The 15,939-nt window shown below is 37.5% G+C and overlaps 1 protein-coding gene across 1 annotated transcript in view; it reads left to right on the top strand.

Moving 5' to 3' along the window:
* The window catches only part of LOC129248067 (uncharacterized), a 129,669-nt gene that overhangs the window by 97,292 nt on the left and 16,438 nt on the right, over positions 1-15,939 (top strand). The window contains exon 3 of the mRNA XM_054887498.1: positions 12,475-12,611. Within this exon, the coding sequence (XP_054743473.1) occupies positions 12,475-12,611 (137 nt within the window). The remainder of the gene's footprint in view (positions 1-12,474; positions 12,612-15,939) is intronic.

Here is a 15,939-nt window from a genome sequence, read left to right on the forward strand (position 1 = left end):
CGATGTGAAAGATTCACCTCGCTCCGGTCAACCTATCGTTGAAAAAGTTGATGAAATTATGGAAAAGATTGACCAGGACCGTCACATAAGCTGCCATGACATCGCCAAGGCGCTAAACATTCATCATCAAACGGTTTTGAATCATTTAAAAAAGGCTGGTTACAAAAAGAAGCTCGATGTTTGGGTACCACATGAATTGTCTGTGAAAAATTTAATGGACCAATTAACATCTGCGATTCTTTGCTGAAACGAAATGAAATCGAACCATTTCTGAAGCGAATGGTAACAGGAGACGAAAAGTGGATCAAATACTCGTACGACAATAATGTGCGAAAAAGATCATGGTGCAAGAGTGGGGAAGCTCAACAAATGGTCGCAAAGCCAGGATTGACGCCTCGAAAGGTTATGCTGTGTGTTTGGTGGGATTGGAAAGGAATCATCCACTATGAGCTGCTCCAGCCTGCTCGAACGATTGATTCTACACTTTACTGTCAACAACTGATGAGATTGAAGCAAGCAATCGAAAAAAACGACCAGAACTGATCAGCAGAAAGGGCGTCGTCTTCCATCAGGACAACGCTAGGCCACACACCTCTTTGATGACTCGGCAAAAACTGGGAGAGCTTGGCTGCATCCACCATATAGCCCTGACCTTGCACCATCGGACTACCATTTGTTTCGGTCAATGCAGAACTCCCTTAATGGAGTAAAGTTGGCTTCAAGAGAAGCCTGTGAAAAGTACTTGTCGTAGTTTTTCACCGAGAAACCACTAAAGTTTTACACTGATGGAATAATGTCTCTAGAAGAAACTTGGCAAAAGGTGGTCGACCAAAATGGTACATATTTGATTTAATAAAGTTCATTAAAAATTAAAAAAAATGAGTTGAAGTTTGATTAGAAATACGAAAAGACTTTTTCGACTACCCAATATTTGGAGTGTGGCATCGTTCGAATGCTTTCTACTGTTTCGTACGATGACTCGAATTGGAGAAATCCAACAAATCAATGAATCTCTTGCATAGATCCGGCAGTTGTTGTGCAATGATCTGTACTATTTCAACATCGTGCATATATGCAGGTTGATGGTGTCTTATTCTGAAATCCTCACAAAAGAGTTAAGCTGGCTCCGATGACGCAATCTTGCGAAATAACCAATTATTTTAAATGTTTTAAATAAAGATTTATCATTTCCACGTACTGCTCAATCGTGACTTGTCACCTCTGACTTCAAAAAAAAACAAAAACTGATTTGACAGATGATGGCAAATCAGCATGGTTGCCAACATATAATAACCTATTAAAAAGTATATAACAAAGCAGTAACTTATTGAAATTAAACGAAGTGAATGAGTCGCAGAAGAGCTGAAAGGAAAAGGAATATGCCGCATCATGTCTATTAGAATTGATCAAGTGAACCTTAAATCATTTTGACTGTAAATCATTTTACTTTTAGTTAGATGCAAAACACTTACTCAGCGTTTCTGGGCAACACTTTTTTGTTTGTTTTTTTGTTTTCAAATGCCAATATAATTTACTATTGCAATACGACATTTAGTGCATCAAACATTACAAAGTTAAAGGTGAAGCGAAAGTGAACAGCGAAATTGATTGCTTCATTAACGCAGAAAAACAACAAAGCGTTATTAAAAACAACCCGAAATAAGAAACAATACAGGGAAAAGCCAATTAGCAAGAATGATGTAAGGAAAAATGAATACAATTTGTAAACAACTCTTCAAACACTCTTTGAACGACCTTCGCCTGCCAACAGAAATTCAATTTTACAAAACTCAAGAGCTGCTTATTTCTGTGGAGGTGGAAGGAAATTAAAGAACACAGAAAACGAAAAAAAAATGGAAAAATCAAACAATTTCCCACTCACTGAAAAAAGTCTTATTCATTTCGCCAACTGCCAAGAAAAATACAACGCTGTTCATTTGCTATCCAATAACATATTAATAATCTCGCTCGTAAAGCAATCAAAAGTTGCGAAATTACAAGCACACGTAATTTATACAATGCTGTACGAATACATATGGGACATACGGTATTTTTTATTTTTTACTTTTTTATATGGAATCAGTATGTGTGTGTGTGTTCGCACATGCAGATTGCGTACTGCATACATAAAAAGGACATTAATGTTTTATTGGATCACTGACCGATTTCTTCCTCTGATTTCCATTACCTACCCTCTATTTTCTTCAGTTTTTTCTGGTCCTTGCTGCTGTAGTTCCCGGTTATCCCATCGGCGTTTGCGCCCCCAGTGTGGCATACAAATTGCCAAACCGCGCACAGATGCACTCACACACAGAACATCCTCCTTACACTTTTTCTTAACACTCACTGCTTTTATGTTACTATTTTTTGTAGCAACTGAAATGAAATCAACGCGCTTAGTCTGCCAAGCTGTCTTGAAATTTGTTTGCGGCGCCGCTTAACAGGTGAAATTGGACAAATCTCTCAAGGCCAACAATTTTGTTACAGATTTCGCTGGTGCTGAAAGTTTAGCTAGTCGATATAAAAGCTGAAGTGGTCTGCTACGTGTACAGTTAATTAGTAATTACTTGGGTTAACGGTATCATTACAGTGGAAATTCATGAACCTACGAGAATTTTCCCCGTTTCCTCGTAACAGCGAGGAATTGAGTAGAACATGGATTTAACGTTTTTTTTATTGCGTTTCAAGTAAACATAATATGAAGGTAATTCAGCGGAGGATTTTTGTTGCAATAAAAAAGAATGTATTGTATAAAGTTATTTGCGATTGCACTGATTTTTAAAGGATAGTGGTGCGAGTTAAATATTTGTTTATTTCTTAGCGGTATACAGCCAATTTTCGTTTTTGGCAAAAATCTGTAATTAAATTTTTATATCAAATTGAGCTGAGAAGAACATCTCCCTGGCTAATTTTAAAAGACAATAGCCGCCTCCGTTTGGCAATTTCTCCGCACGCTATGTTCGACTCTACTCGTTAGACGAAAAGTCGAATATGAAAGCAATAAAAAAGCTATCGAACAAGACTCGCCGCAAGCTAGTATAGTTATACCTCATGAAAGCAGACTTCAAATTCGGACAGGATGCCTTTGCTAATGCGGCAGCTAAAAAACGTATAGAGGCTGGGTCCAGGGCCTTCAAGTAGATGCGAGTTCTTAATTCCTCTATGACCAAGACGAACACGAGGGTGTGGCATACGGGTGGGCCATGTAAAATTTTCTTTTTGAATCGGCTATAAAAAAAAAAACTAATCAATATTTTTGCAAACTTTTTTTTTTTTATTTTGAAGATTGAACATTGTCATTTATGAATGAAAAATTATATCATTCAAATGACTGCCACGACTGGCTTTACAGTAGGCCATTCGATCAACCCAATTTTTAAGCACACTTTCGATTGTTTGGGCTCCAATTTCATGAATGGCAGCTTCGATCTCGGGTTTTAAAACATCAATCGTCTCTGGATGGTTCGCATAGCATTTGTCCTTAACGGCTCCCCACAAAAAATAGTCCAATGGGCTTAAATCACAGCTTCGAGGCGGCCAATTGATATCGGAATTTCGGCTGATTATTCGGTTTTGAAAAACGGTAGCCAAAAGTTCGTGTGTAACTTTGGCAGTGTGACAAGTTGCACCGTCCTGTTGAAATCAAATGTCGTCCATGTCATCCTCTTCAATTTCTGGAAACAAAAACTCATTGAGCATGTCACGGTAACGCTCGCCATTTACTGTAACCGCTAAAGAAGAAGAAGACTCACCACTTTGGAAATAGGTTTTCAATAATTCCCAATTTTGTTCAGGCGTATAGCGTCCCATTTCGTAAATGTCAAGCCTTTAAGTAAATTATTAACACATGTGTGCCATTTGTGTTACCATTCTCAAAAAAATAAAGGTTGGCAAAAAAGTCTTGCGGTATTTCCGCAAGCTTGTCTTTGCAAGCGCGTAGTTCTAGTTGTATTCGTCGCATCGGTTCACGTGCTAACACGTGTTTCATTAATTGTTGTTTGCTTTTAGTCGTTCGTGAGTTATAGCGTCGTAAACATGGAGCAAAATAAAGAGAAAATACGGCATATTTTACAGTACTACTACGATAAAGGCAAAAATGCATCTCATGCTGCCAATAAAATTTGTGCAGTTTATGGACCCGATACAGTTTCCATTTCCACCGCACAACGATGGTTTCAACGTTTTCGTTATGGTGCAGAGGTGATCGAAGATGCGCCACGGTCCGGAAGGCCTGTCGTCGAAAATTGCGATAAAATCGCTGAATTGATCGAAAGAGACCGGCATAGTAGCAGCCGTAGCATCGGCCAAGAGCTGGGCATGAGTCGTCAAACCGTTATAAACTATTTGAAGAAGCTTGGATTCAAAAAGAAGCTCGATGTATGGGTGCCACACGACTTGACGCAAAAAAACATTTTTGCCTGTATGGATGCATGCGAATCGCTTCTGAATCGCAACAAAATCGACCCGTTTTTGAAGCGGATGGTGACTGGCGATGAAAAGTGGGTGACTTACGACAACGTGAAGCGCAAACGGTCGTGGTCGAAAATCGGTGAAGCTGCCCAGACGGTGGCCAAGCCCGGATTGACGGATTGACAGAGGCCGAATTGTCTTCCATCAGGACAACGCCAGAGCACACACATCTTTGGTGACGCGCCAGAAGCTCCGGGAGCTCGGATGGGAGGTTCTTTTGCATCCACCGTATAGTCCGGATCTCGCACCAAGTGATTACCACCTATTTCTGTCCATGGCGAACGAGCTTGGTAGTCGGAAGTTGTCCTCAAGAGAGTCCTGTGAAAATTGACTCTCCGAGTTTTTTGACAATAGGGAAGTGAGCTTCTATAAGACGGGCATTATGAAGTTGGCATCTCGTTGGAAACTCGTCATCGAACAAAACGGCGCATATTTTACTTAAATCGCATTATTATAACCAATTTTATGAACAATTGAAAATTCAATAAAAATACCGCAAGACTTTTTTGCCAGCCTTTATGTGGTTCAAAAAGCAAACGCTATATGGCCCACCCTGTATATGTAGCGACATCAGTGATTGTCAGACTGAGTCGGGTTGTCTGTAATGGAGATAAGACATGGATATTTGAGTATGACTCCGAGACTGACTGACTGACGCTATATATTCCTACAGGAGATACAGATACTGGATAGTTACTTATACATTCTGTAAAAAACAGATATCGGGAATTGTTCATTTAAAAAGCGCGCGTTACACATATCTTAAAATTTGTTTTGCTGGAATGCTTGTAAAACTGCGCTCTATAGTGTCGCAGAGTTTCAGCGTGATCTGTCAATTAGCTTGTTTTTGCATTTAATTATATCAGACAATCGCAGGTGTTGTCTGCGATTTTTACTATGGATAAAAATATCGAACAAAGAATTTGTCTTAAATTTTGTGTTTTTTGAACGGGACTTAGTGTGCCGAATACTTGAAAATGTTACAGAAAGCCTATGGCGAGTGTGCTTTATTAAAACACGGGTCTACGAGTAGTATAAGGCTTTTGCAGAGGGCCGAGAAGTCGTCGGAGATTTGCCCCGATCTGGTCGCCCATTAACGTCTTCAATGGATGAAAACGTCGACAAAGTCAAGGAAATGGTGCTGGAAAACCATCATTTAAGTTTGAAGGAGGTAGTTTGTGATCTTAGCGTGTTTCATGAATCAATTCGCAACATTTTACCCCATAAATTGGTCATGAGACGCGTGGCTGCTTCAGCAAAGGAATTCGGATCCAACGTTTATCCAGAGCATCATAACAGGTGATCAGACGTGGGTATATGAGTTTGACATGCAAACCAGTAAACAGGCGGCTGAATGGCGCTATCCACATGAGCGAAAACCCAAAACACCACGTCAAAGTCGGTCAAAAGTGAACGTCATGCTACTCGTTTTCTTTGATTATGATGGTGTAGTGCACTCGGAATTCGTTAATTCGTTCCAAATCGTTCTACGGTAAATAAAGAATATTATTGGGAAGTTATGCGGCGTTTGAGAAAGAATGTGCGTACGAAATGGCTTAAGTCGTGGAATAAAACTCATGGATCTTACACCATGAGAACGCATCGTCTCACAAAGATCATATTGTGAACACTTTTTTGATCAAAAACTCGAACAACCACCGTATTCACCAGATTTAACCCCCTGTATATTTTTCCTTTTCCTAAAACTGAAACTCCTTGGACGCTGCTTTGAGTTCATTAAGGAGAATTCGCTGAAGGAGCTGAAGAAGATCTCTTCAAACGCGTTTAAAATGTGTTTTGATGATTGGACTAATCGTTGGCACATTTCATTCGTTCAAAAGGCGCATATTTTGAAGGCGACAAAATAAGTATTGATAATTAAGCAATTATTTTGCGTTTTATTGAACAATTCCTGATACTTTTTTCACAGCACGTCAATTCACGGGCCCTTTCTCCGTCCATTGTTTCGCGTGAAAAGGCATTCCAAAGTTGGTGCGTCTATTCTAAGGTCTCGATATGGTCGAAGAGAACTGACTTTTTCTTATTTTCCAAGATGAAGTTGTATAGAAAGAAGACAGCATAATGTTAGTGTTAAATCGATTTCGCAACCTGACTTCGATATCTACTGCTGAAGTAGCGCTAAGAATTATCAGACACCTTTGAATTTTAATGACAACCTCTCTGTTTTAAAATCCGAATTATTAAATAAATAAATGCATGACTACAAGAAAGTTCATAAACAGTTTAATAAATCGCCAGACTATGTTTTAAATTTTGTGTATTTCCAGGCATATCGGAGTAGTGGATGGGTAAGCAGACCTTGCCACTAAATTCTTATGCCTTGTTCCAATACCAACAGATTCTATAACGAAAAACAGACAAAAAAGGAGAAATAATTAGTTAAAACATAATCACTACTCTACCAAAGAAAAGAAAAACAAAATGTAAATATTTTCTAGACTTCGATTGAGACTTTCGAACGATCTTTTTTTAGAGTTACTCAAAGCCTGAAACTTGAATTTAGGGGGATTCCCATTCCCCGGCTTAAAAAATTGATTTTTTTTACCGATTCTTGTTTATTACACTTTCAAAGAACTCTGTGAAAAATTGCATGACAAAATTCGTTAAATTGACGAAGTTATGCGTGATCAATGAACTCGGCGCGCTCCATGATACTGAGAAAGCGCGCGAGCAATAGCCGAGCCTTAATGCAACGAAAGAAGCTCGAATTTTACGTCGGGGTCAGCAAATGGTACAAAATCAACTTTTTGAAGAGGAAGAGGGAGTACTGTATGGTCCTGGAATAGCTGATTAACACGAAAATGCTGTGATATACCTTTTTTCATATAAATATTTGAATGCGTTTTTCTCAAAACAGCATTTTTCTATATGGCCGCCATGATATCTCGAGAACTATTCGGTCGATTGCTGTCAAATTTGACACGAATCTCGAAATAATATCAGTCTCTATCATAAACTACGGAAAATAAGATACATGTATAATTTTTTTTTTATAAATAAAAATCCGAGGAAAAAATGTGCGAAAAAACAAACTTTGTCTTTCAACCATCGCAGTTATATTACAATAATTTTCGAAAATTTTTTTTTTTAATAGCTCATACTGAAACTATATTCATAAGGAGTAAAATGCTATTTGAATTTTTCCTTTCAGACAATCTGGAGCTGAGTTATCGTGGCGGCCAGCGACCAGGAATTTTCATAGAAAATTCACCTCGAGCGTTGTCAAAGCCACAATTTTCCAGAAAATCGACCAAAAATTTAAGTTGATTTTATATAATGCATAATAAATATGGCTGTAAATTTTCCAAAAGATTCAACTGATAGTTTTCCCAATAAAAATTCGTAAAAAACCCGTATTTTTCGGCGTTTGAAATGGGAATCCCCCCTTATATGGTTTTTATAGGAAATTAACTATGTTTTCATAAAAAAGTTATTCAAACTAAATAAGGAACAAAAAAAATGACCATAATTCGTTAATATAAAAGTAAGAAGAGGAATTGGCCAAGCCGCTAACAAAAGGGTGTAAAAGCCAATTATATATGAGTATTCCGCCTTGATTGGAAAGTTCCCGGAACAACCGCCAAGTGTCGCTTTAAGTCATATATTGTATTTTGAGTTCTTTTTTTTTTGCTAGGTAACCAAAACTGTAATTCCTTCCAAAATAGCATCGCCATTGCTTGACATTGATAAAAGTTACGCCATCTTGAGTAATTCTACCCCTGCACGTGTTTTCAATTTTTTGAAGATTTAAATATGGTTCTGAATTTGCAACAACGATTTTGTAATAAAAATACATTGAACGCTTTAGAAGAAATCGTGAGTCCATCGAGGATGATGAACGTAGTGGCAGGCCATTGAAATCGAAAACTGATGAAAACATCATTAAAGTGAAAGAAAAGTTAATCAATAACTGCAAATTAAGCATCAGAGATATGGCAGAGGACTTAAACATTGCTTATGGATCCATTCAGGATATTATATTTAATGATTTGAGTTTGCGACCTGTTACTGTAAAGTTGATGGTTGGTCCAAAGGACTTGAATTTCATGTCAAAAATGGACCGTGATGATATCACAAAAAAAAAAAAAACAAAAAGATTTCCAAGGCTTAATCCGACCAAACGTTCATCAAACGTATCATTACTAGAGACGACACCTGAGCTTATGAATGAGTACGACACACCACCCAGACATTAAGCGAGTGAATGGCGAGCTCCGAATGAATCAGTCAAAAAAGGAAGTAATGGCCACGGTTTTACAGATTAAAACGGTATTTTTTAGTTAATTTTAGTCAAAAACGAATCTTTTTAGTTTTTAGTTAAAAACGAATTTTTTAGTTAATAAATACTATTATTTAGGCGTTATGAGTTGCTACCGTGAAGCAATTCGTCAAGCAAAATAAGGGATTTGTGGAAAAACAGCCCGAGGCTTTTGCTCTAAATTCCTGAATTTTTGTCCAAGAATGAAACGAATGCTATTCAATCGCCATTGAATTCTCCTGATATGACTAAATGAGATTTTGGGGGGTAGGGTTTTTAGGGTAAAAAAAAATCGATTTTGGTTTATTTGAGAAAATGAATGTACATAATCTCAAGAATGTTGTGTCCAAATTTTAAGTCAATCGGTGCAAAACTCACAAAGTTAGAGCATTATAACCGTTGGCCGCTCCGACTCGGCTACCTGCTATGGTCGAACACCATTGACACATTTTCTGGAAAACGACGTTTTTCAAGTCGGTGGACACTTTTTCTCTGAATCTACTCGACCGATCTTCTTGAAATTTTGTACACACTTTCTCTACATAATTACCGAAATAACCCTGGGAGGTTTTTTTTTCAATTTTTATTTATTTTACAATAAACAATATTATGCGATTTATCGTCTAAAAATAGCACTTCTACTTCAAATGTTAAAAAAAATTGAAAACAAATTTTTTTTAATAAAAACTCGACAGGTTTACCTCGGACAATTGATTACCTAATGAAAACTCTTTGATTTTTTGATTTCAGATGATCCAATGCTGAGAAAAACTGTCCACGGCAAATTGCCTTTTTTTCGAGATGTTTGCGTGGATCTGCTGTCAACGGCTCAATTTTGTATATTTTCTTGTGAAAATTTTTGAAAATATTTTTGAAATATGAGCTTACAGTATACTAATTGAATAAATAAATTTACATGAATTACACTGTGCGACAGTGAAATTATACTTTTATAGAGACCTAGTACAACTTGTAGGTATAGTAAAACTAAGAAACATGGTATAGGAGAAATTTCCAATACACCCCCAAAATCGCATTTTATGGCCATAAAACCGTTTTTCAGTAGGTTGATGTGAACAATCCCTCCTAACTTCGCCAATTTCCATCCGATTTCGAATTTGTTTTTTTAGTTCTAAAGAACAAAAACAAGCCTTTTTGACAGTGTGTTGACATTTTTTCTGAAATGACAACTGACGAGACTGTAGACGGAGGTATTCGGAATTTTTTTATTTTTTCTCTATTTTTTCAACTTTGACATCATTTTTGCGATATTATCCGATATTGAGGATATTTTTAGTAGACTACTGTTATAGTGAATTTAATTCTGCGTCGAATGAGCTATATTTGACTGTAATTGAATTAAAATTCATAGAGTTGTGCAAGTTGTGCGAGTTTTAAGATTTTATTTTTTTTACTAATTTTATAGGAAGTGTCAGTATAAACACATCATCAGTACGAAACAGTACAGGTTTAAAATTTTAAAAGATGTTGGGAAAAACTAATCTTCATTTCAAAAATGTTTGCTAGACCTGCTCCGTTTATAAGTTATCACTTGTTTTACGTTTCAAGGACCAGCAGTAATCAGCAAGCATGTTGATGGAGTTCTTCCCTTGAAAACGTTTTTCGATGACTCCTATCTCCTGGTGAAATCTTTGACCCTGTTCATCGCTCATCTGGCCCAGGTTTTCCGGGAAAAAATTCAAATGTGAGTGCAGAAAGTGTATCTTGATGGACATGCATCTTGCATTCCATTTTTTCGTACGCACTCAAAAACTCTTTGACGACTTCAACATAATCAGAGCTCTTTTTATTTCCAAGGAACTTCTCACACAATGATTTAAAACTTTCCCATGCCCGTCTTTCCACTGCACTGAGCTTACTCGTAAATTTCTCATCTCGCATGAGTTTTCAAATCTGAGGCCCGACAAGGATCCCTAAAATTGTGATGACTCTTATAAACGGAGCAGGTCTAGCAAACATTTTTGAAATGAAGATTAGTTTTTCCCGACATCTTTTAAAATTTTAAACCTGTACTGTTTCGTACTGATGATGTGTTTATATTGACACTTGCTATAAAATTAGTAAAAATAATAAAATCTTAAAACTCGCACAACTCGCACAACTCTATGAATTTTAATTCAATTACAGTCAAATATAGCTCATTCGACGCAGAATTAAATTCACTATACCAGTAGTCTACTAAAAAATATCCTCAATATCGGATAATATCGCAAAAATGATGTCAAAGTTGAAAAAATAGAGAAAAAATAAAAAAATTCCGAATACCTCCGCCTACAGTCTCGTCAGTTGTCATTTCAGAAAAAATGTCAACACACTGTCAAAAAGGCTTGTTTTTGTTCTTTCGAACTAAAAAAACAAGTTCGAAATCGGATGGAAATTGGCGAAGTTAGGAGGGATTGTTCACATCAACTTACTGAAAAACGGTTTTATGGCCATAAAATGAGATTTTGGGGGTGTATTGGAAATTTCTCCTATACCATTTTTTTTAGTTTTTCTATGGCCACAAATCGTGCTAGGTCTCCATAAAAGTATATTTAATTTTTTTTTTTTTGTCACACCGTGTTATCTTTCCAAAAAAAATTCTTAATCGAGCCAAAAGCCCTACAGGGATGTGGTTTTAACAGCCAAAAGGAAGTAATGGAGAAATCCAAGATGGCTACACCGAAAATGGAGTACCAGAAATGTTTCGAGAGCTGCATCAAACGCAGTCATAAGTGGCTTACAGTTGATGGGGAGTACTTTGAAGGCGATAATATCACTTTTGAGAAATAAGCTTTTATTTTGAATTTTCTGAGTATATTCCGCGAAATTTTTGATCAAGATGCTAGAATAAGATTTGTGGGGGATTGTCCAAGCACTCAGCCAGGAAGACAAATGTACTACGATGTACTACGATCAAGATGCTATATAAATAAATAAAAATTTTGGACCGGTTAAATTTTCAAAAAAATTATTTCAATAATTGTTTCATGAAAAAATAGTTCATTCTTCCACAAAAATCATATAAACCAAAGTTTTAAACTTTGTTCAAATTAAAACAAAATTCACAGTATTTTAAAGAAAATTGCAGACTTTCTAATTCAAAAATTTTAGAATATTTTCGAGTATTCAGTTTTATAGGCCTTTGAATTTTGGTATAAAAATACAAGTTCAAAATAGTGAACTCGCGTTGATCTGTGAAAAATGTTTATACTAACGTTGCTGGGGTTCTTCTATACGGAATAAGTATCGGTCATTTGAAATGACGCAGCATAAGAGCCTAACAGACAATCCAGAAAACGAAAATATGTTTATCGAGCATATAAATTTAAATGCGCACTTGAGAAAATGATTCTAAGTGCAAGTATACCGAATAGCATATAACGGCACTATTAAATTTTCAACTAAAAATTACATATTCGTTCATTGCATCTCGATGTGCTTACTTGCACAAATGCGTTCGCTTCTAATGAAATTTCAAGTCGAGTGCAAAGGCATCGAATGTGTAAAATATTATCATTTCTTACGCCATTTTGAATGTCATGACAATGTAGGCATCCATGCACTACGTACCTACCTAAGCGATTTTTCTCCAGAATCAGCATTCGCAGCTGAAATACCCCAACCAATATAGAACATATCATTTTATTTTCAACTTGCGTTTAACTTATCACAATGATTTCTTGTATTCACTACTCTTCCTCCTTTCTTTTATTTCTTTACAGCGCTGTCAGCGAAGGTGTGCTCACTGATAATCCGCATCTAGTGCTGCTATTTTACTTGGCGCAGCGATTTCTACACGAACTAATAAAAAGTTATCGCCTCATACAGGTGGTGCCAATGGACATGTCCGGTTATTACGGTAAGTGGTTACGTGCACACAAATACTAAGGCAGACATGCATTCGTGCATTTAAACTTACTCCATAGTTCGCACCTTATACACATATCCTTACATATACATACATGTACCATAGTATGCGCATGCGTATGTAAAGTGGTTTCAAAGCGCATTCAAACTTGGTTTTACACTTACTCTGCAACTTATTTTATTGCTTTTATGGTTGTCGGTGAAAATCTCAAAGGTATGCAGTGCTCACTTTTATTACCCCTGACAGCAATTGAAGTGATTTCGGCAAGCGTACTCGTACTCGTACTTAAATGGGAATTTACACTAACGAAAATCTTGTGAAATTTGGTCAGCGCAAAAAAGAGAGAATGCAAAGAAAAAAAATTTGAGTGTATTGGAACTGTAGATTCATATACGGTATGCCACTTACAGTCTCCAGTCTTATTTCAAAGTGACGGCTGAAATGTTGTTGTATAAAATACGGAGATTGTGTGCAGAATGGCTGAGCAAGGGTTTTAGTATAATTTTAGTGTTGAGGAAGGAAATAAGTATTGCGCTATTGTCACTTCTTCTGCTACTATCATTTCATGTTGAAACTAAAATACAAATCTAATAAAACTTTCTACTCATCGCAATGAATATAAACCCACATGAAGAAATACTTTTACTCGTATACCCACATATGTGAATGCAAAAATGGATGTATATTTGAAGAAATCATTGTACATTTTGTGTACTCATTCCACTGTAAAGTTTTTTAATATGTAATTTTACACCCAGCAAACAAAAGGGGCTGAAGTGTTATCAAATGTATCTAATAAACAGAAAATAGTAGATCATTTTCGATACATTTTTAGAGCTCCTAAATTTTTTAGATTTCTTAAAAAAAAATTTTCGATTTTTTTAAGAATTTTTGTAAAAATTCTGCTACTAAGAATTGTGCTAGAGCTTCCATAGTCCATAGTGCCATCAGAAATATTTTCGACCGCTGAGCCTTAACTCGACCATTGAGTAACTCGCTAAACTACTTCTGTACGAAAGACAAACCTTTATGGCTCAATGAATGTCAATATAAAGGTTTCCGTTTAGGATTTCGAAGCAATATGGCACCTAAAGAAATCTTCTGATTTCGAGTTCAGAGTAGAATACAGCCGGTTTCCTTTCCACTTTATATCCGCTTAATTTTGCTCAACAGTACAATTTTGTTCACATAAGGATTGTATGTAGCGGCTTAAAGAATTTTTTTTTATTAGATCCATTTCTTTATTCCGATCTGTTTTTTAAACATTGAGCAATATTTTTACTTAAAGCTTTTTAATTCATTTAAGAGAAAAAAAAACATTTACGGAACACACCCACTGGTGCAACCATTTACTAATTTTATGATCAATAATAATCTAGACTAATTTATTTTCATATGAAAACACAAACAAAGCCTCGGATCAGAACTCCCTACACTTATGACGACCCCTGCAAATGAACTAAGGACTAAACTAAGGACTACGATATGAGACCATGCACCTGGAATGTCCAGTCCCTTAATGGGGAAAGTGCTTTTAACTGACTGGCTGATGTCCTCGTGAGAGTAAAGGCTTACTTCACTGCCATTCAAGATGGACGGGACAAGGCAAGATAAACTTAGGACTTTGCGACGTCTAATACAGCTGCCATATAAAGGAGCGCAAATTTGGTGTCAGATTTGTTGTGGGAGAGAGACTTTGTCGCCAAGTAATGTCGTTCACTTTGGTGAACGAGCGTCTCGCAATAATCCGCATTAAAGCGCGATTTTTTAACATCTCCATCATTTGCGCACACGCCGCGATGGAAGAGAAGGACGATGCGACCACAGATTCCTTCTATGAGCGCTTGGAACGTTCCTATGAGCGATGCCTCCGCACGACATAAAAATCGTGCTTGGCGACTTCAACGCCAGGATGGGCAAGAAGAGAATTTTTGGTCCTATAGTTGGAAACTTCAGCCTGCATAACCAAACATCCGGTAATGGACAGAGGCTGATTGACTTCGCCGGGGCCCGAAACATCGTAGTCTGCAGCACCAGATTCCAGCATAAAAAGATCCACCAAGCTACCTGGCTGACTCCTGATCGGAAAACGCGAAACCAGATCAATCATGTTGTGATAGATGGAAGACACGCTTCTAGTGTATTAGATGTACGCACGATCCGAGGACCCAACGTCGACTCGGACCATTACCTTGTTGCAGCCGAACTACGTTCACGCCTCTGTGCAGCAAAAAGCGTTGATCTAACAACGCAAGAATGTTCGACATCGAAAAACTGCAATCACAACATGCAGCTAAAAGATTCGCCACTCGACTCCACTTCTGCTCTCAGAGAGTACTGCCCAACAAACTGGCATGCACGAGCAATGGAGGCACATTTCTCGTTCTCTACTTACTGGCGCCGAAGAAGAAATCGGATTCCGGCAAGTCCGAAAGAACAGTTGGTACGACGAGGAATGTCGTGCTGCCGCAAAAAGAAAAGATGCAGCCTATAGAGCCACGCTGCGATCGGCCGCAACGCGAGCCATGTGGGATCGCTGCCGAGAGCTAAGGGAGGAAGAGTGACGTATTATCCGACAGAAGAAACGAGAGGCCGAAATACGTGAGCGCGAGGAGCTTGAGATACTGGCCAAAACGAACAACGCCCGAAAATCTACCAGAAAGTTCGGCAGCTTACAGAAGGTTTCAAGACCGGGGCGTTTTCCTGTAAGAACAAAACCATAGACATACCGCAGCGAATAAAGATCCAGCAGCAACGTTGGCTGGGTCATGTCGTCCGAATGGATACAAACGCTCCGGCTTTGAAAGTATTTTATGTGGTACCAGCTGCTGGTAGTAGAGGAAGATGAAGGCATTGTCTGCTTTGAAAAGTTCAGGTGGAGAAGGACTTGGCTTAACTTGGTGTGTGGTTAAGAAGAAGAAGAATTATTCTTGTGATAAGAGGGTTTGAGTACGATTGTAGTCGTGTGTTGTGTGATGTGGCATATTTTCGTATTTTTTTTTATTATTTTTTTTTTATTGGCAATTGTATTTACAGTTGACTATAAAATACAATAAGCTTCTAGCTATGGCTACTGTGGCCTTTTTCAGTTATTGTAGGTAGTTTAAGATCACGATGAATTTGTGCATTTGTGATATAATAAGGGGCGTTTGAGATCCTTCTGAGGGTTTCTGACCGGAATCTTTGAAGTATATATTTGAAGAATGGCATATGTCCAGATCGGTTTCAAGATAGCTGAGTGAAGTGGCAGCTTACTTTCGAGAGAAACTCAGACAGTTTCTCGACTTGTTTGACAAATAAATATCGATTTTCGAGGTAG

This window comes from Anastrepha obliqua, chromosome 5, assembly GCF_027943255.1.
Source record: "Anastrepha obliqua isolate idAnaObli1 chromosome 5, idAnaObli1_1.0, whole genome shotgun sequence".
Taxonomy (NCBI): Eukaryota; Metazoa; Arthropoda; class Insecta; order Diptera; family Tephritidae; genus Anastrepha; species Anastrepha obliqua.